This window comes from Sinocyclocheilus anshuiensis, unplaced genomic scaffold, assembly GCF_001515605.1.
Source record: "Sinocyclocheilus anshuiensis isolate Anshui unplaced genomic scaffold, SAMN03320099.WGS_v1.1 scaffold983, whole genome shotgun sequence".
NCBI lineage: Eukaryota > Metazoa > Chordata > Actinopteri > Cypriniformes > Cyprinidae > Sinocyclocheilus > Sinocyclocheilus anshuiensis.
The window spans coordinates 456,106-473,772 of NW_015546086.1; the positions used below are offsets into that span (position 1 = coordinate 456,106).

Consider the following 17,667-nt stretch of genomic DNA (forward strand, 5'->3'; position numbering starts at 1 on the left):
AAATACTTCTTTATAATGGCGACTATATAGATTTAAAATCACTGTCAATCACTATTTATTGTTTTATACTATTTATTTTTATTTATTGCTGGTTATTGTTACTTATTACTGTTTTTTTGGTTTATGAAGCAACTACTTGCACAATAATAGTGGTCTTTCAGTTGTGCAATATGAAGCCTGATTTATGCAGATATTTTTATAAATGGTGAAAAGATAGAAATTGTTACTGAGTTTAATGATCTTGGTTTAACGCTGGATCCAAATCTTAGTTTTAAAAAACATGTAAAGAAATTGGTGAGGACTATAAAATATAACTTGATCAATTTTAGACAAATTAGACAATGTCTACCCACTGATGTAGCCAAGACTTTTATGCATGCTACAATCTTTTCTCATCTGACATACTGTCTGACATGTTGGGGTCAAGCAGGGGAAACTGTTATTAAACCTTTAAAATCTCTTTATAAACAGACCTTAAAAACTCTAGACAAAAAGCCTAACCAATATCACCACTGTAGGGTTTTGGAGAAATAACATTTTTTGAGCTTTGATAATTTTAGACTTTTCTCAAATTTGTGTATGGTATATAACATTTTAAATGGTTTAGCCCCTTCTATACTTCGTGATTTTGTGCATTTTCGCCCTACAGTCTCTGTAAGATCTACTAGATCATCATCTACTACTGATTGTGTTGTTTCTTTTCGTCATTCTGCCTTTGGGTTGTCATCTTTCTCAGTGAAAGCTGTTATTCACTGGAACACTCTACCAGAAGACGTAAAGATGTGCACATCTATTGACGTTTAAATTAAAACTAAAATTTTATTTAAAAGCAACTCAAATCTGTAAACACTGATATAGTTGTGGCTTAACTGAACGTTATTTTTACTGTTCTTTTTTGGCTCTGATGGAATGTGTATAAGTATTACTGTATTGTATGTGTTTGTTATTTTGTTCTTATGTCTATCTGTGATTATGATTACCTGCCAAGGGACCGCGGATGAAAACTAGCCATTGGCTAAATTCGGTACAATGCATGAAATGGAAACATTTATGTTAAAATTGTACATGGTCCCTTTTCAAATAAAGTTTAATAAATAATATACCCGTCTACATGTTCTGCTCCCCAGTATGGCATTGTTTATGTGAGACATATGTGATTTAGCTATGTATTTATTGTGTGATTTGAAAATGCAGCATACATTAAGCCCAAGAAAAATTTCCCTAAAGGGAAAATGAAGTATATTGTATCGTATCGTATCGTATCATACGATAATTCATTACAGTTTTAAATATTTTGGTGACCCTGCTTTTAAATGTTAAAAGAACAGCCTAGTTCACACAAAAACGTTTTTTTTCCCTGTGTGACATGAAAAAAAAAATATTTTGAACAATGTTGGTACCATTGACTTCCATCATAGGGTTTAAAAACACAGAGACATTTCTAAAAATATTTTCTTTTATGGTCCACAGAGAGAAAAGATACAAGAAATCATGGACCTAATTTTGTAGATTCTTTGTATTTTTAGTGCAGAGTCTCTTCCTTGATAGTAATGTGTCTTAGTTTAGCAGATGTCACGCAGGTGATGCATGATGAATAAACAGCAGAGGATAATAGTGAGTGGCAGAACACCTGCAACAAAGGCAACTACAAAGAGGCCTCACTGACAGCGCTTCCTCCCCCCAGCCTATATCTTGACCCCTCTGGAATCCCGCACCATCTTGGAAAAAGATTTCCAGCGCTGCTCTTTATCAGATGCTGGTCCCAAGAGCCTGTTAAAAATCCCAGGGTTTGCAAATCGAGTATCGTAGCAGTGAAATTAAAGGGTCAAGTGATGGAAGGTGTCCCACACCTGCGGATCAATCTGGCTGAGTTCCACTTTCAAGGGGATGACAGAGGAGCGAATAAACACTGGTCAGAATGTGCAAGATAAAAAGAAAAGGATGTACCAATTGGCCAAGAGGGATCTTTAAGAAACCGCTCATTGCCATGGATGGACAAAACGGACACTGCTTAGATTGAAGAAGTCAGATTTAGAGGTGCTTGACAGGTTCATTTGTATCTCTGGATGTTTTATTTTCACAAGAACAGACATATATAGTGTCTGTAGCATGATAAAAATAACTCCAGTTCATTAGGCCACAACTTATGCCTGAAAAACAATAGGGCCTGGCTCCAGTGAGTGTCGTGCATTGAAACATGATATGAGTATATTCTAACTTTTAAGTATCCTCCACAAACTGATATTTGTTTTAGGCATATTGGGTGTCAATAACAAAAAATTCAAAAGTGTAATGGGTCACGACAGACCCCTTTGCCGTGTGGCTTTATTTAAATACGAAAGGCTTAATAAGGAAAGTTATCCACCTGGGACGCTCAGAATACCAACAGCACCACGTACAAAACAAACAAGCCCCCGAAACAGATGTCACATGTAAAACTAAATATAACGTGCCTTTGGTTGGGTCACACCTGGAAAACACAGGCAATTAGCCAAAGCAGCCCATGAAAGCCGCTCCAATCTATGATATATATATACGTATATATTTAGTTGTGGCCACTGTGCAAATACAGAGCGTGGTGAATGCCGATACTGCCGTGGCGACTGTAATAACCGATGTGTTCATGCGACGCCCGCAAGAGCTAAAATGGTCTTTTTGTGAATACAATACATTTGTTAAAACACTTGGGCCTATTGTAATGCACATGGGATTGTTATTATAAGGCCAATTTCCATAAAGCTAAAAGCCTATATGTGTTTATACTGTTGTGCTCATTTGAGCTGGTAGTTGAAAGGCATATTTGAGATTTAATCACTTGGCGTTAAGCTGCTAAGTGTCATTTAACATATTTGACTAATTCAAATATGCATAGTGACTGATCACCTGACTATAGGATGAGTACAGGTTAGGCGACTACGCATGCCCTAATTTGGACAGTGGGCAAATTTCATGGTGGGCTGACGGAGGAGGTAATGCTTTTAAGGGAAATTGATTTTGAAACCACTGTCCAGTCATTTTCCATGTCAACTGAACGCTGGTCTGGTCTTTCCTGACCAGTGAATCTGAAGTGGAGGCACTAACCATTCAGGCTATTTGGAGGCTTTATTTGGATGAATTTACATTCAGGAACCTTGCACACATTCTTTTTTGAAAATGGCAAGAACATAAAGGATTACTGAGGAAAGGAAGCAGAGACAGAGCCAAAACCATACACTTTGTTTACCTGTCCAAAGGCTATTCAAATACAACCTTTAGTTAGTGCCTTGCAGTCCAACAAGATTTGATTTGATTCATTTGACTTATCTGCCTATTGTTGATCAGAATCGAGAAAATAGAACAATATTAATGGTTTAGTTCAAAGTCATGGTTATGCGCTTAATTGCTTTGCTGATTATAAGAATACATTGTTACAATGTTATTTCCATACAAACATTACAGACTGCACATTACATCTTGAATTCTTTGTGATTTTGTATTCGTTTTGTGGTTATTTATCTCTTATATTAAAAGGTGATTGCAAATACAGTAAAATAGCTCTATATAATCTGCAGTATATGTTTAAAACTTTTGGACAAAAATCAATTATGCCATAGTTGTTTAATAATTTTTTTTAAATTTATTTGTGAAAATCCCTGAATCATGTTCTATGCTTACTCTGTGTGCGCAGTGAAAATAAAATCTCCACCTGTGTGACAAAGAGCCATTTGTTTTACCGTGCGGTTGGAATTGACTTGATAAGAGAAACAGCCATAAGAATACAATCTGTCATCCCAACATGTCACAATCAACAACATGCCTATCTCATCTGATAGCATCAGCCAGGTGTCAGAGAAAGCTGATGGGCGATAAGGTTACACTGCAACCCAAATTACATTTTGTCAGGACTGCTGTTACAATTTGTAAATACATGATTACTACCCAAAAGACAAATGTATCATTTCAGTACATTTTAGATATTTTAACTGTATAATTAGTATAATCAATTGTTATGATGAAATTGTTATTTTTTGTTGTTTGTTTAAAACAAAGAATCTAATCACAACTAGTTTAAATTAAATTTCTGTTTTTAAGTATTTTAATTTTAATACTGCAGATCAGGTTAATCTTGACTTTGTATAAATGTGAAGGATTCTAGAATACAATGTTGATTTCATCATAACAAACAAGATACAATCAGCTTTTTTCAGTCTAAACAATTTATGTGACAATTACGTTATAAATTAAACCAACTTTCTACTACTTTCTATACCTAAAACATTCAACCTTCAGCAGTAACAACACAAGAGAAGTGCAATAAACTAGACAGCTCACTCACTTAGTATTAAAAGCTATTTTAACCCTACCAATAAATCTATAGAAACGATTTCATTCAGAACAATAGAATGCAAACTGATTTGCATAAGTCCCTCAGGTACAACTGAGGGCCAGTCGGATATTTTTGTATTAGCAAATTGTCTATATTGGCTTACCCAATCAGAACATTGGTTCTGGAGGGGGAAAAAGGTATGAAAATCTTCAGAAAACCTTAACCTAATATAGTCAGCCCTCTTGTTTTGCTAAACAGCAGTATAGTAATACTATGACAGCACTGATACTGTTGTTTTTACAGCTTTGTGGTTTAACCTTCATCTCTCAAGCACTCAACACCACTTGTATCTGTACCTGTATTTTAAGATGCCAAGAAAAAAAAAATGCCAAGAACATGATTGTAAATGTAGATTAATTGTTGTGGCTATTTTTACACAGAACAGACAATCTGAAATCTACCGTATTAAACAATAACTACATGAATTATGTTTATTTTATTATTATTATTTTAATAATAGGTCATTTTGTTTGCACATTTATGTGCATTATTGGATGGTAATAATGAATGATGGTACAGCAATTTGGTAAATTGGTTAGCAAATTAGATCATAAATTTACTTATTATATAAATGAGTTACAATGTATTAATGTCAACGCATGAACTGCCTGTTGACTGACTCATAGCTATATTTGCATGGATTGGACTGGAACCTTATTGAATTCTTAAGCACTGGCTCCCTCTTGTGGTTACATCACAAAACTACAGTTTCATCACACTTTTTACACCAAAAGATCTACTAGTTACACGTAAAACCTACACGTTAAACACTCTATTACGTCTAACACATTAAACAGTCTAGTATAGGCTTTTCTCAGATCATTTTTAAACAGTAAAAGGAAATACAAAATAACTTAAAAAGTAAAAAGTAACGTCCAAAAGAAACCATTTTGACCAACAAATATTTTAATAAACTGTGAAATCTATAAACATGTGACACCTTGCCACATAAGCTGACATTCAGGAACATGAGGGATTCGTTTAACATTATTATTAACATTCGTTACCCATATGATATGCAAAAATATGGTGATTTGGAATAGTAGTCCTTCTAATTAAGAAGCTTTTGACGCTGAAAGTGGTTATGATTAGGTGTGGGGTGGGCTTTAGTGATAAGACCAATCAGATACAGCCTCCCATGTGTATGAACCAATCAGAAGCAGAGGAGTTTTTATTTCACTGGGAGTACATTTTCGGTCCAACAATGACTCAATTGTTGTTACGACTAATTGAAGTACGAGATACATTTTCATTTATCACACTTGTTTTACAGAGCAAATAAAATGCATTGTTTAGCAAGCAACAACTTGCTTATGCAACCTATAATGCAATGCATGGAGTCACTTCATCCGTAGTGTAGTAACAGAAAAAACTGTTCATGTCGCCTCAGATAAATATGGGCTCACACAGGCCGTGAATACAACACAGTCAGTCCTGTGAGCGAGTGAAAACATGATCGTTTTGCAGCTAGTGTCCCCAAACGCCTCGGCGGACAGGCGAGAATTCCAGCACCTTCGGCGCTGTGAAGCGAAAGTGTGCTTGAAAAGCCCCGCCCCTAAACATACCACGAGGTGATCGATGTGTTGCTCAGCCAATTACACGACAGAGACGACTGTATTTCCGGCGCTCTCAACGAATCAGAAATGTCAAAACACTAAAAAACGCGAACTTCAACTTGTCAGCAAAACAGAGGGGGAGGGGACCAACATATGGCAGTCATATTTTTGAAGCTGAAATAATGTGCTAGACCTCTTATGTGTGTTGTTTACCTCGCAGAAGGTAATTGAGTTTAAATACTCTTTGCTTGGACATTTATACTGATGTATATATGTCAGTGGGGAGCATTTTGTTAGGGGCATTTTTACAGATAAAATGTCGCGGGCTAGCATGCTAACATAACTGTACAGACGGTTAGCGAGCTGCTGCTCAATTATCTGAGACGGGGCTTTACTGCTTGCTTGATTTTAACTTTGACAGCATAAATGCAGGTGAATAAACTGCTTTTCTAAAAATGCAAAACTGTTTGTAATGCCAGGAAAATGAACGGCTGTTATAAATGTGCATTGGTAGTGCGATGTGGTGGGAAGGTCCCAGAAAGTTTGAGATTTCAGGAAACTGCAATGGCGTGAGGGGGAGACGGTCGTGACAGCAGGTCGAGGAAGCCATGATCAGAGCAACTCCCTCCAAATTACACCCCTGCGCCGAGCTATATGTGCATTTACGGATTCATTGCAATTATTCTGTTTTTAAATAAGCGGTTTTCTTATGATATTACGGGTGACGTTGACCACTCCTAATTATTGGTTGCTTTTTAAAGTTTTCATCATTCTGCTTTGGACAGTAAGCATAGGCCTGCCCGAGCGCATTTGTGCATTTCACAATGGATTAATTGTTTATTCCTAGTTTTTCCGTTTGGATAGTTTTGCCTGAATGAACTCAAATCGTTCATAGATACGAATAATTACTGTAATTTTCAATAGGGTGTGTAATTAAATGTTAACGTGTCTTCACATGATAAACGAGTACCATTATCATTATCTGACCCCGTGCATGTTATTTATTTATTTTTTATTTTATTTTATTTTTAACCCCTTACCGTCATTGTTGGCGTCTTGTGATCCTGCTCGATTCCAGAAACGCTGCTCGGGTGGGAGTGTCAGAGATCAGCGCGGCTTATTGTTATGCAAATAACACTGGAAGAGTTTGCCTACATTTGAATCGACTCTATTTCAGGCCTCTCTGTTTCTTTTATGTGAGCGGGCGAGTGTTCTTCTTAATACCAGCAATACCTGCAACAATAATAAAGCAATTTAACAATAAAGTAATGTTAGAAAACCAATGTAAGTTGTTTAAAAATGTATGTTTATGTGTGTGGGCGAGTTCATTATTATTATTATTATTGTAATCATCGTCATCAATGATAACAATAAAGTAAAATTAAGATATAAATGTTACTTATTTAATAAAAATTGTTTAGCCCTTTTTCCTCTTGGTACTACTTCATAATAAGTGTCAGGGTTTCCACAGTCATGGAAAACATGTAAAATTCAGGAACTTTAAAATTCTGTTTTCCAGGGCAGGAAAAAGACATTCATTACTCAAAAATGTGGTTCCTGAAATATTACAATACAGGATACATTTCCTTATTATGATAGAACTTATATAATGATGCAATAAGAAACAAGAGACTGTAATGCACGGCCTCTCTTGGCTTACTGCCTTTTTATTATAAAAGATGACAAATGTTGTGCATAGTTTCATATATTAATAATCAGAATTTAATTTAAATTATTAGCCTAACTGTAGCTTTAAAAAAAAACAATGTAGCAACTTGCCACATTATAGAATATAATTATGTATATAATATATAAATATATATTAATATAATATAATTGATAGTGGCTTTTCATAAAATATGTCTGACTTTAAATATAATTAACTTTTTATTATTTTGCTTTATATTTTATATTTTATTGAGCAAATGAAAAATGTAGTCATTTGGGATGTCAAACAATGTTTGGTATTTTGGACAATAGTGAGACTCTTATCATTAACAGTAGGTTCAAGTTTTTGTCCCTCCTTTCCACAGATTCTCAGTCGATAGATGTCCACCCCCAACGAACCACCGGTTGGGATACCCCATGCTGGTCCCTCACCAGGTGCTGGCCTGTCTCCGGGGCCCATCCTAGGGCCCAGCCCTGGACCCGGCCCCTCTCCTGGCTCTGTACACAGCATGATGGGCCCCAGTCCAGGGCCCCCAAGTGTCCCGCATGCTATGCAGGGCCAAGGGGCTGGAGACTATTCACAGGACATCCACCCAATGCATAAGGTAGAGGATGGCTTTTGGGATTGATTATATTAAAATTGATCAATAGTTGTCCAGTAAATGCAAAACAGAAAAATGCATATAAATAAATGAAAAAGCCCTGTTGTAGGTTCATTTTCAAACGGTATGTTTGAAGTTGCCAGTATGCCAGTAGCATGTATGACTAATCTCCTGCCTCTGTTTAGCCTATGGAGGGAATGCATGAGAAGGGGATGGGAGAGGATATGCACTATGGACAAATGAAGGGGGTGGGCATGAGATCCCTGCACAGTGGCATGGGTCCTCCACAGAGCCCTATGGATCAACACAGTCAAGGTACAATTACATATAGGCTACAATATAATAACAAAGCACTCAGCGGTTATTATTTTAACCATAACTATAGTTATGAAATATCTTGTTCTTCTGCCATTGAAGGAGGTAAGTCTACATTGGCCTCAGAGGTAATTAAGGTGATTATCTGACAGTGTTTATTGAAAAATTTTTTCGTGCACTTGTCTTTGGGTCTGTCTTTATGTTACACTAATTATCCTCATATGCTAATAGCTAAGATCTTTGTACTTTACTCTCTTCACTCAAACTATTCTCTGATATGTACCTTTTACCGTCCTAAATATATCTATAAATGTTCATAATTAAAGGTTCTGCAATTAACATAAATGGACTGTTTAACGGAAATATAGTTTAAAAGTTTATTGAATTGTTGATGGTAGCCTAACACAGTGTCTACACTGGACATGGGTGGCACGATGCGACGCGACAAAAGACAGTAGAACCCATTATAATCAGTGACGCTGTCTACACTGGATGTGGTGCGACATGACAAATGCCCGACAGTAAACTGATGCCTCGTTCTATTTATCACGTACTGACACAAAGTACAAATGGTTTGCAACGGTCGCATTCAGTGTAGACAGCCTTAAGCTGTTGCCACAAGGCACAGCTTTCGCATCCGGTGTAGACACGGTGTAAACGTGAGGTCAGTGGTTAATGAAATTTCAGCAATATTTAGTGGGCAAAAAAGCAAAGAAACCATTGTCAATCACGTAGAGATGCATGAAGCACAGCTCACACAGAAGTGACTTTCAAACCAAGCAGCTTTCTGTTGGTTGATGTGGTAAATTTGCATTTGCATGAGTGAAATCTGTGGGGAACTTTTTCACCCTTATGCAGAACTCCCAAGCATGTTGATTCCTATTGAAATTGATTTATTCTACAAAAAGAAAAAAAGACAAAAGACAGACAGAAAAATAATAATAATAAATAACAACAGAAAAATAAAAGAATTTTTGTGTGGCTGTGATTAATAAAGGAGTGCACTTTTAAATGACACCTTTGACACCAATAAACTTTATAAATCTTTTCTGCTTGTGCTTCTTAGGCTACATGTCCCCTCATCCCTCGCCAATGGGCCAGGTGCCAGAGCATGTGCCTAGCCCTATGTCAGGAGGAGGGCCGACCCCACCACAAATGTCTCAGGGTCAGTCACCCATGATGCCCATGGATCCACAGGGGATGGTACAGCAAGCCAGGGGTCAGTCTGCCTTTAGCCCAGTTCAGCTACAGCAACTCAGGGCTCAGATCCTGGCGTACAAGATCCTGGGCCGGGGCCAGCCTCTGCCTGAGAATCTGCAGTTAGCAGTGCAGGGCAAGAGGAGCCTCCCCACCATGCAGCAGCAGCCCGTCAACACTGGCCCCTACAACAGACCTCTAGGTGATTATACTTATGGTCATTTTCGGTGTTAGTCAATAAGTCCAAGTCCTTGTGCAGTCCAAATTACAGTTGTGCAGTTTTTTCTTGTATTTGTATTTTTATGATGTTTTAAGGCTGATTGGAACTGATGATATTCTATACAAAATCCGTCACCTTGTAAGGAATACTTTTAATGCAATTTTCTTAATTATTATTCAATCTCGTGCTGTTTCGCTAGGTATGCCAGTGACTCATGGAGGGCCTGCAACGGGCCCGTGTCCCTCTCCAGCAATGCAGACTCATACCCAGAGCTCTGGGCCAAAACCATGGCCTGAAGGTGAGTGTGGGATGTATTTAATCTTAAGCAGTTGCATCTCTACATTTACATTTAGTCATTTAGCAGACGCTTTTATCCAAAGCGACTTACAAATGAGGACAATAAAAGCAGTCAAAACTAACAAAAGAGCAACAATATATAAGTGCAAATGACAAGTCTCGGTTAGCCTAACGCAGTACACGTAGCAATATACTGTATATATATATATACACACACACACATACACATACATACATACTGTACATATACACACACACGCACAAAGAAAAACAAGTAGATAGAATAGAAAAAATAGAAAGCTATTGTTTGTTTGTTTTTTGTTGTTTTTAAAAAAAATAAAAAAGAAGATAAATATAGATAAAGTAGAATTAAAATAGAATAGAAAGTGTTAGAGTTAGAGGGTCAAATAAAGGTGGAACAGATGTGTTTTTAGTCGTTTCTTGAAGATGGCTAAGGACTCAGCTGCTCGGATTGATTTGGGCAGGTCATTCCACCAGGAGGGAACAGTTAATGAAAAAGTCTGTGAAAGTGATTTTGTGCCTCTTTTAGATGGCACAATAATACGCCGTTCACTTGCAGAACGCAAGGTTCTAGAGGGCACATAACTCTGAAGTAATGAATTTAGGTAAATGGGTGCAGAGCCAGTGGTGGTTTTGTAGGCAAACATTAATGCCTTGAATTTAATGCGAGCAGCTACTGGTAGCCACATTCTACATTCATTCTACATACTCTACATTCCACCTAATGGCACAGTGAAGCAAAATGCAATTTATGGCCATCAACTGAATAATTTTAAAATCATTTATATACTATTTTAGTTCTTGGAAATATATTGAATTAGGTTTTATTTCTATATTTTCATTTTAACTTTAAGTTTTAGTAATTTTGTTATGTTCTTTTGTTATTTTTAATAGTTTTTTTTTTATATAATGTTTTATTTTTAATTTATTTTTATTTCAGATTTAGTTTCAGTAATTGTAGTACTTCAACTTCAACTTTTCTTTTTTTTTTTTTCAGCTAGTTGCCAAGGCAACATTTCTAATTTAGTTAGAAATTACTTAGTTTTTTTTCCTCTATCCATCCATTCTTCAAACCTATGCTCTGAAAGGCCATGGAGATGCTGGAGCCTACCCCAGCATGTCAGGCAAGATGGTCAATTTTAAATTTTCATCTAATATTTATATTTTATTTTATTTCAGATTTTTTTAAATGAATGAAAATAGTTTATGTTTACAATAACAACACTGGTGATAGCTGAGGGGCCTGTTTACATGTGTGCTGACCCAACCAACACTAGATCAAATGACATATTTCCGGTCGACAGAAAATATGAAATTTCATACACAGTCTTCTAGTCACAGATGCTTTTGTGCAGCCTGTCTTCCAGTTCAAGGGTACATATTCTGGTTAAGCCTGAAAAAGACATTAACATGCTATTGGAATATTTCTGTATACTGTACATGTACTATTTATGTCAACATTTATGTCGACTCAAAGATGAATTGTGAATGTAAGCCAGTAACCTTCCTGAAAACAAGACTTTTGCAGTGCTTTTTATCCATCTGTATATTGATTTGTTAATTTCTTTTAATGTTTGTTTGTAATGAAGTGTTGTTTTCTATTTGCTCCAGATACTGCTGAAATATGAGCAAATTCATATTTATATATAATATTCTTGTGCACATAAACATGGTCAAAATGCTCCATATGAGTTAAACTTTGAAAATGACTTTTAAACAAATGCCAAGATGCAACCTTACAGAGGTTAAATCCCCTGGCTAATAAATATGCTTTCAAATGACAGTACGTTTTTTCACTGATTGCTAGATCTGCATGGAAAAGTCACTGAAGTTCACACAAATTAAAGATCATTCTTTTCAAGTGAACTTGATTCGTGAGTCAGCCTGGTTTAATTCTGATGCACTGCTTATTGGCTGAACTTGTGGAAGATAATAAGCACCACCTCAGGTCAATTGACATTTTCACTGCATTTTTTTTCACAATATGAAATGACTAGGGACATTGAATGCCCTCATGGCAGGTTCAGCAACTGATTGATTGTATCCAGCCAGAAATCCAGAAACTTTATTTTTCTTCTGAACATGCTCTTGTATCATTTCTTGTGTTTATGTTCTCATTTAAGGATTGCATGCCCTTTATGAAATTTCTTTAAAGGCATTGAACTTGGCTTGAAGCAGGTCATATGAGTCCTTGTAAAGATTTTTCAGATCAGAGGTGGCCATCAGTTCACACTGTGCTTTGAACTCTTAAAACCGTCAACAGCAGCTTTGATGAACTCTTTGAGTACGATCAAAAATCCTAATGACAATGGGCTTCTGAAATATAAATGAGATTACTTATGTTGTTTCATAATGGCGCATTATATTGATTGTACTGACAACAGCATTATGGATGACTGGAAGCTTAATGCTTTTTTGCATTCAGGAGCATTTCTTTGACAGACATGACATTCTGATAAATCTCACAAGACGTTCACAAAGAGCATCTCCTTTATTTTCAGGTCAAGGCTCAGAGACCCCCGGCGCTCAACAGAAGTTGTTGGTCCCAGCTCCCAGTGGCAGACCCTCTCCAGCTCCCCCGCTGGCCCCCACTGGCACACAACCTGTGCCCAGCACCTCCCTCACCTCCCAACCCCAACCTCAGCCACCACCAGGACCAGGCCAGCCCTCCCTCATCATCCAGCTTCAGCAGAAACAGAATCGCATCACACCAATTCAGAAGCCTCAGGGTCTGGACCCTGTCGAACTCTTGCAAGAGAGGGAATACCGGTATGTAATGAATAATTAAATTAAACTAAATCAACACTAATAAATCTGCACTGGTCTAAAGGGGTCATGAATTGCATTTTTTATTTTATGATGTTTCCTGAGGTACACTTACAATGTGTTTGTCCCCTGACTTTAACACTCCAATTAAAAGACAGTGTGTTTATACATTATACAAGACGTCTTCCAAATGTGGATTACATACCAAGGGAATCTAACCCGAAAATGAACTGCTTATATTTACTTTGTTGGAATATTTTGCCTTTAGCTTTGTAGTTGAAATGCAAATGTAATAAATATTAACAGTTATTAACTATTCAAGCACTGTTTCTTGGCAGAGGTGATGGAAAAAAAAAAAACTTATTGTGATACTCAAGATGTACAGTATGTTGCAAAATGTGGTTCAGAACAACATTAAATTGTGTGAGATCAGACCAGCTTAGGGGAGGTGAGACATTAAAATTTGGGTATGTGTTCAAACAAAACAACCTACCTTCCATTGCTCTTCTGTCTGTAAAATATAGGGCTGCACGATTAATCGCATGCGATATTTAACGCGGATCTTGTCAGAAAGCCGGTTCTGTAATCAGCGTAAATCTCCATCACCTGCGGGCTTTCACATTGAGCAGCATTAACTACACAGAGCCGTTGTTCACTGATGAATATCAGCAGAACTATTGTTGTTGTTTGGGGGGTGGGGGTGGGGGGGATTGTGAGCTGTAATGAATGTTAGAGGAGGGTGAGGAACCCTCTGAGGTTTCTGAAAGTTCCTCAGAACTTGGTTGATTGCACTGGCTTGCACTGTCTGAAACAACAGAAATGTGTTGATTGTTTGATGTACCCTGAAGTCACCAAGACATACATTTTTACAGTCTGTACTATCTATTTTTTACCAAGTGAAAGGTTCAGATCTTGCAGGTGATTTATAGAGAACTCTCAAGTTACTAGAAATTGTTATTGCCTAAAAAGTTTACATTGCGAGACATCTCTATTCAACAATAATCTGGTGATCTGTGCTTGATTGACAGTTTTTGCTTTAACTTTTTAAAACTTTCTTTCTTCTTAAAAACAAACATAAAAAAAAACAAAAAAAAAAACAGATTGTGATAGGATTCAGTACACCTGTCTTTCTCATTTGTGTTCAAAGTCTTCAGGCCAGGATTGCTCACAGAATTCAGGAGCTGGAGAATCTGCCAGGGTCACTGCCACCTGATCTGCGGACTAAAGCTACTGTGGAGCTGAAGGCCTTAAGACTGCTTAACTTCCAGCGGCAGGTGGGATTATGACATTTTTGTATTTTCTATTTATGAAAAAAGTGAGTACACCTCATTAGTGATGATCATGTTTTATAATTTCTGTATTAAAATTTGAATTAAAAATAATTGTAGAAAACTTTAAGTAATATTTATTTAGAATAAACTTTAATCTTCTCCACTGCTTATTAATGTCATGTGTTGCAACTCTTAATGATATTTATGAAATAATATTTAATGTAATTTGTTAAAAAATGTTTTACCTTTAAAAAATATATTTTAAAACTTATTTGAACTGTTTAAACAATTTTGTTTTCAAGAAAATATTACTTTTTACTGATGGTTACACCACATGACAATTAGAACTTTCCTTGAAAATGGTATAAAAGTGTTTATTTATTTAGTCATTTAGCAGACGCTTTTATCCAAAGCGACTTACAAACGAGGACAATAAAAGCAGTCAAAACTAACAAAAGAGCAACAATATATAAGTGCAAATGACAAGTCTCGGTTAGCCTAACACAGTACACGTAGCAAGGTGTGTATATATATATATATATATATATATATATATATACATACATACATATGTATACATACATATATGGAAATACATATATGTATCTATATATATATATATACATATATATACATACATATACGTAAGATTAAAGATTATGCTGACTCATACATATGTAAAAGTGTTTAAAACTATTGACACTTTTATGCATCATTAAAAAATATATATTAATAAATGTCAATAATAATAATAATGATAATGTTAAGTGCTCAAATAATTTTTACTTTTACTGGTGCACATAATTTATACAATTTTCATAAAAGCATATTTCCAGTCATTTATTACAGTCATAAATTGAGAGACACTTCTAATGAAAATCACTCATTGCCATTGATTTACAATAAATTAAATCATTTTCAATGAGCCAAGTAAAAATTGCACATGCATATTTTTGATTTGAGGGTTCCATTAAGCTTTGTCCTATTAACATAACGTGGATTGTGATGGTGTCCAAAGTTGCTATGAATGTTTAATTCACGCCAGGTTCACACATCCGTTTGCAGTGCGTATGCAGCCCATGTGCGGTTCGTATGCGGTGCAGAAGCAGCACAGACTCATTGTGCTTTCACACAGGCGTTTGCAGTCTGCTACTGATCCACGGCTGTTTACCACAAACACAGCATTTATCCATTATTTTGAAATCCAACGTTTATCCAAATCCAAACGTTGTTGCTGAAAATGCTTTATCAGCTTTGTGATTGTCTTTTTACACAGTGCAGTTATACGATCTTTGAACGTACTCACGTTTACACAATATTTATAAGTGACGCATTATTCAATGCATTTTACTTCTAGATTTATATATTAAGTTACTCAAGCAAATGACAAAACATTTAAACTACTTTTCTTACGTTATCACAAACATTCTAAATTAAAACGTACCACTGATAGAAACAGTCAGCTCTCTTGCCTTTTCTTTTGCATTTAAGTCTTTATTACAAGCAATCTGCGATTCATAAAGAACTTTGTTTTCCTACCTCCACGAGTGCCATCTATTATTATCTTGGTTCTATCTAAAAGTGCTCTTTTCTTTGCTTTAAATCTAGCCAAAAAGCCATATGTGACCATGGACCACAAAACCAGTCATAAGGGTCAATTTTTTGAAATTGTGATTTATACATCATCTGAAAGCTGAATAAATAAGCTTTCTATTGGTGTATGGTTTGTTAGAACAGGACAATATTTGACCGAGATACAACTATTTGAATATCTGTAATCTGAGGGTGCAAAACAAATCAAAATACTGAGAAAATCGCCTTTAAAGTTGTCCAAATGAAGTTCTTAGCAAAGCATATTACTAATCAAAAATTAAGTTTTGATATATTTACGGTAGGACATTTACAAAATATCTTCATGGAACATGATCTTTACTTAATATCCTAATGATTTTTGGCATAAAAGAAAAATCTATAATTTTGACCCATACAATGTTTTTGGCTATTGCTACAAATATACCTGTGCAACTTATGACTGGTTTTGTGGTCCAGGGTCACATATGTGTTGACTGTGATACAAAGTACACTGTACTGTGGAACTCACCATTAGAGGGAGCCCTTGTTGTATTCATAGCATACGGTCTCCTCACAATTCACAGCCTTGTTCTGCTGTATTTAGCAACAGTTATGAACAAAATATGTGTGAAATGCATCAGAATATGATTATCATTTGATGAAGCTCATTAGCTTAATGGAACATAGTAATTTGCTACAGATGACTATGATTGTTTTTTTTTTCTCATTCAGCTGAGGCTAGATGTTGTAGCCTGCATGCGCCGAGACACAACTCTAGAGACGGCCCTGAACTCCAAAGCCTACAAGCGCAGCAAGAGACAGACGCTGAGAGAGGCACGCATGACAGAGAAACTAGAGAAGCAGCAGAAGATCGAGCAGGAAAGGAAGCGCAGACAGAAACACCAGGTGATCAATGAATGTATCAGTTTAATTTAATTTAATTTGTATCTATTTTTATTTTATATAACTCAATGGACTGAACAAACTCACTATACTGACAAAAATACTAGACAAGCTCCCACAGCAAAAATGCTCATATACACAATTCATGTGCTGTTATATTGACTAACTGATGAAGATGCTTTTTAGAGGCAGGGTGTCTGCGGGTCCTTAAAAAGTCTTAAAATGTCTTAAATAACGTTTTCCTAATATAAGGCCTTAAAAAGTCTTAAATTCGGATTTGATGGGTCTTAAATATTTTTGGTCTCATTACCGCTAAAATATCTTCAGTCTGACGGACCTAATGACTTTACAATCATTGGACAGACCGAATATTTTTTCTTCCCCACGGTAAGTTACTGCGTCATCAGAGAGAATTGCAGTAAGTTAGCAGAATACAGAATACAAGCTCGTGCTGAGGCTCACTCTGTTTGTCTCGAGACTTCAGAACAAATGAGCGTGACAGCACACAAACTCAGAAGAAACACACTGAGGTAAAAATTCAAAATGTTTAGTTTATTCATAACATGATATAGGTAAATAACACCATGACAAGTGAGCTATTTTACTCAATATTCTCACAACGCAAAAAAAACAAACATTCAAAACACCTACAGTGCACGCATTACGTGAAGTCTAGCGCGCTGCCTGATCACTGCATGATTCAGTCTATTAAAATACATTCAGAATGATCACAAATTCAAGACATGGGGGCAGAAAATGTGTATATTTATACTCAAGTTCACACGGAAGAGTGCCTTTTTTTCTCCAAAAATTACCATATACAAATGTGATATTGATTTTTTACAACAGTTCAATAAACTAGAAGTTTTATTAAGAGACTTACGTTTTAGACACCATATTGGCTGTTTTTGCA

The 17,667-nt window shown here is 36.1% G+C and overlaps 1 protein-coding gene and 1 long non-coding RNA gene across 4 annotated transcripts in view; one reads left to right on the plus strand and one right to left on the minus strand.

Annotated features, from left to right (window-relative positions):
• The window catches only part of LOC107700076 (uncharacterized), a 29,661-nt gene extending 22,568 nt beyond the window's left edge, over positions 1 to 7,093 (minus strand). Inside the window, exon 1 of the long non-coding RNA XR_001635516.1 lies at positions 6,963 to 7,093. This is a non-coding gene — a long non-coding RNA (uncharacterized LOC107700076). The remainder of the gene's footprint in view (positions 1 to 6,962) is intronic.
• smarca2 (SWI/SNF related BAF chromatin remodeling complex subunit ATPase 2) overlaps positions 6,059 to 17,667 on the plus strand; it is a 53,782-nt gene continuing 42,173 nt past the window's right edge. For 2 of the 3 annotated variants that reach the window (XM_016501589.1, XM_016501592.1), the window contains exons 1-8: positions 6,059 to 6,145; positions 7,956 to 8,195; positions 8,378 to 8,507; positions 9,574 to 9,906; positions 10,124 to 10,222; positions 12,744 to 13,011; positions 14,156 to 14,282; positions 16,584 to 16,757. In XM_016501589.1, coding sequence (XP_016357075.1) covers positions 7,971 to 8,195; positions 8,378 to 8,507; positions 9,574 to 9,906; positions 10,124 to 10,222; positions 12,744 to 13,011; positions 14,156 to 14,282; positions 16,584 to 16,757 — 1,356 coding nt within the window. In that variant the 5' untranslated portion in view covers positions 6,059 to 6,145; positions 7,956 to 7,970. The other variant, XM_016501590.1, reaches the window with a different exon arrangement.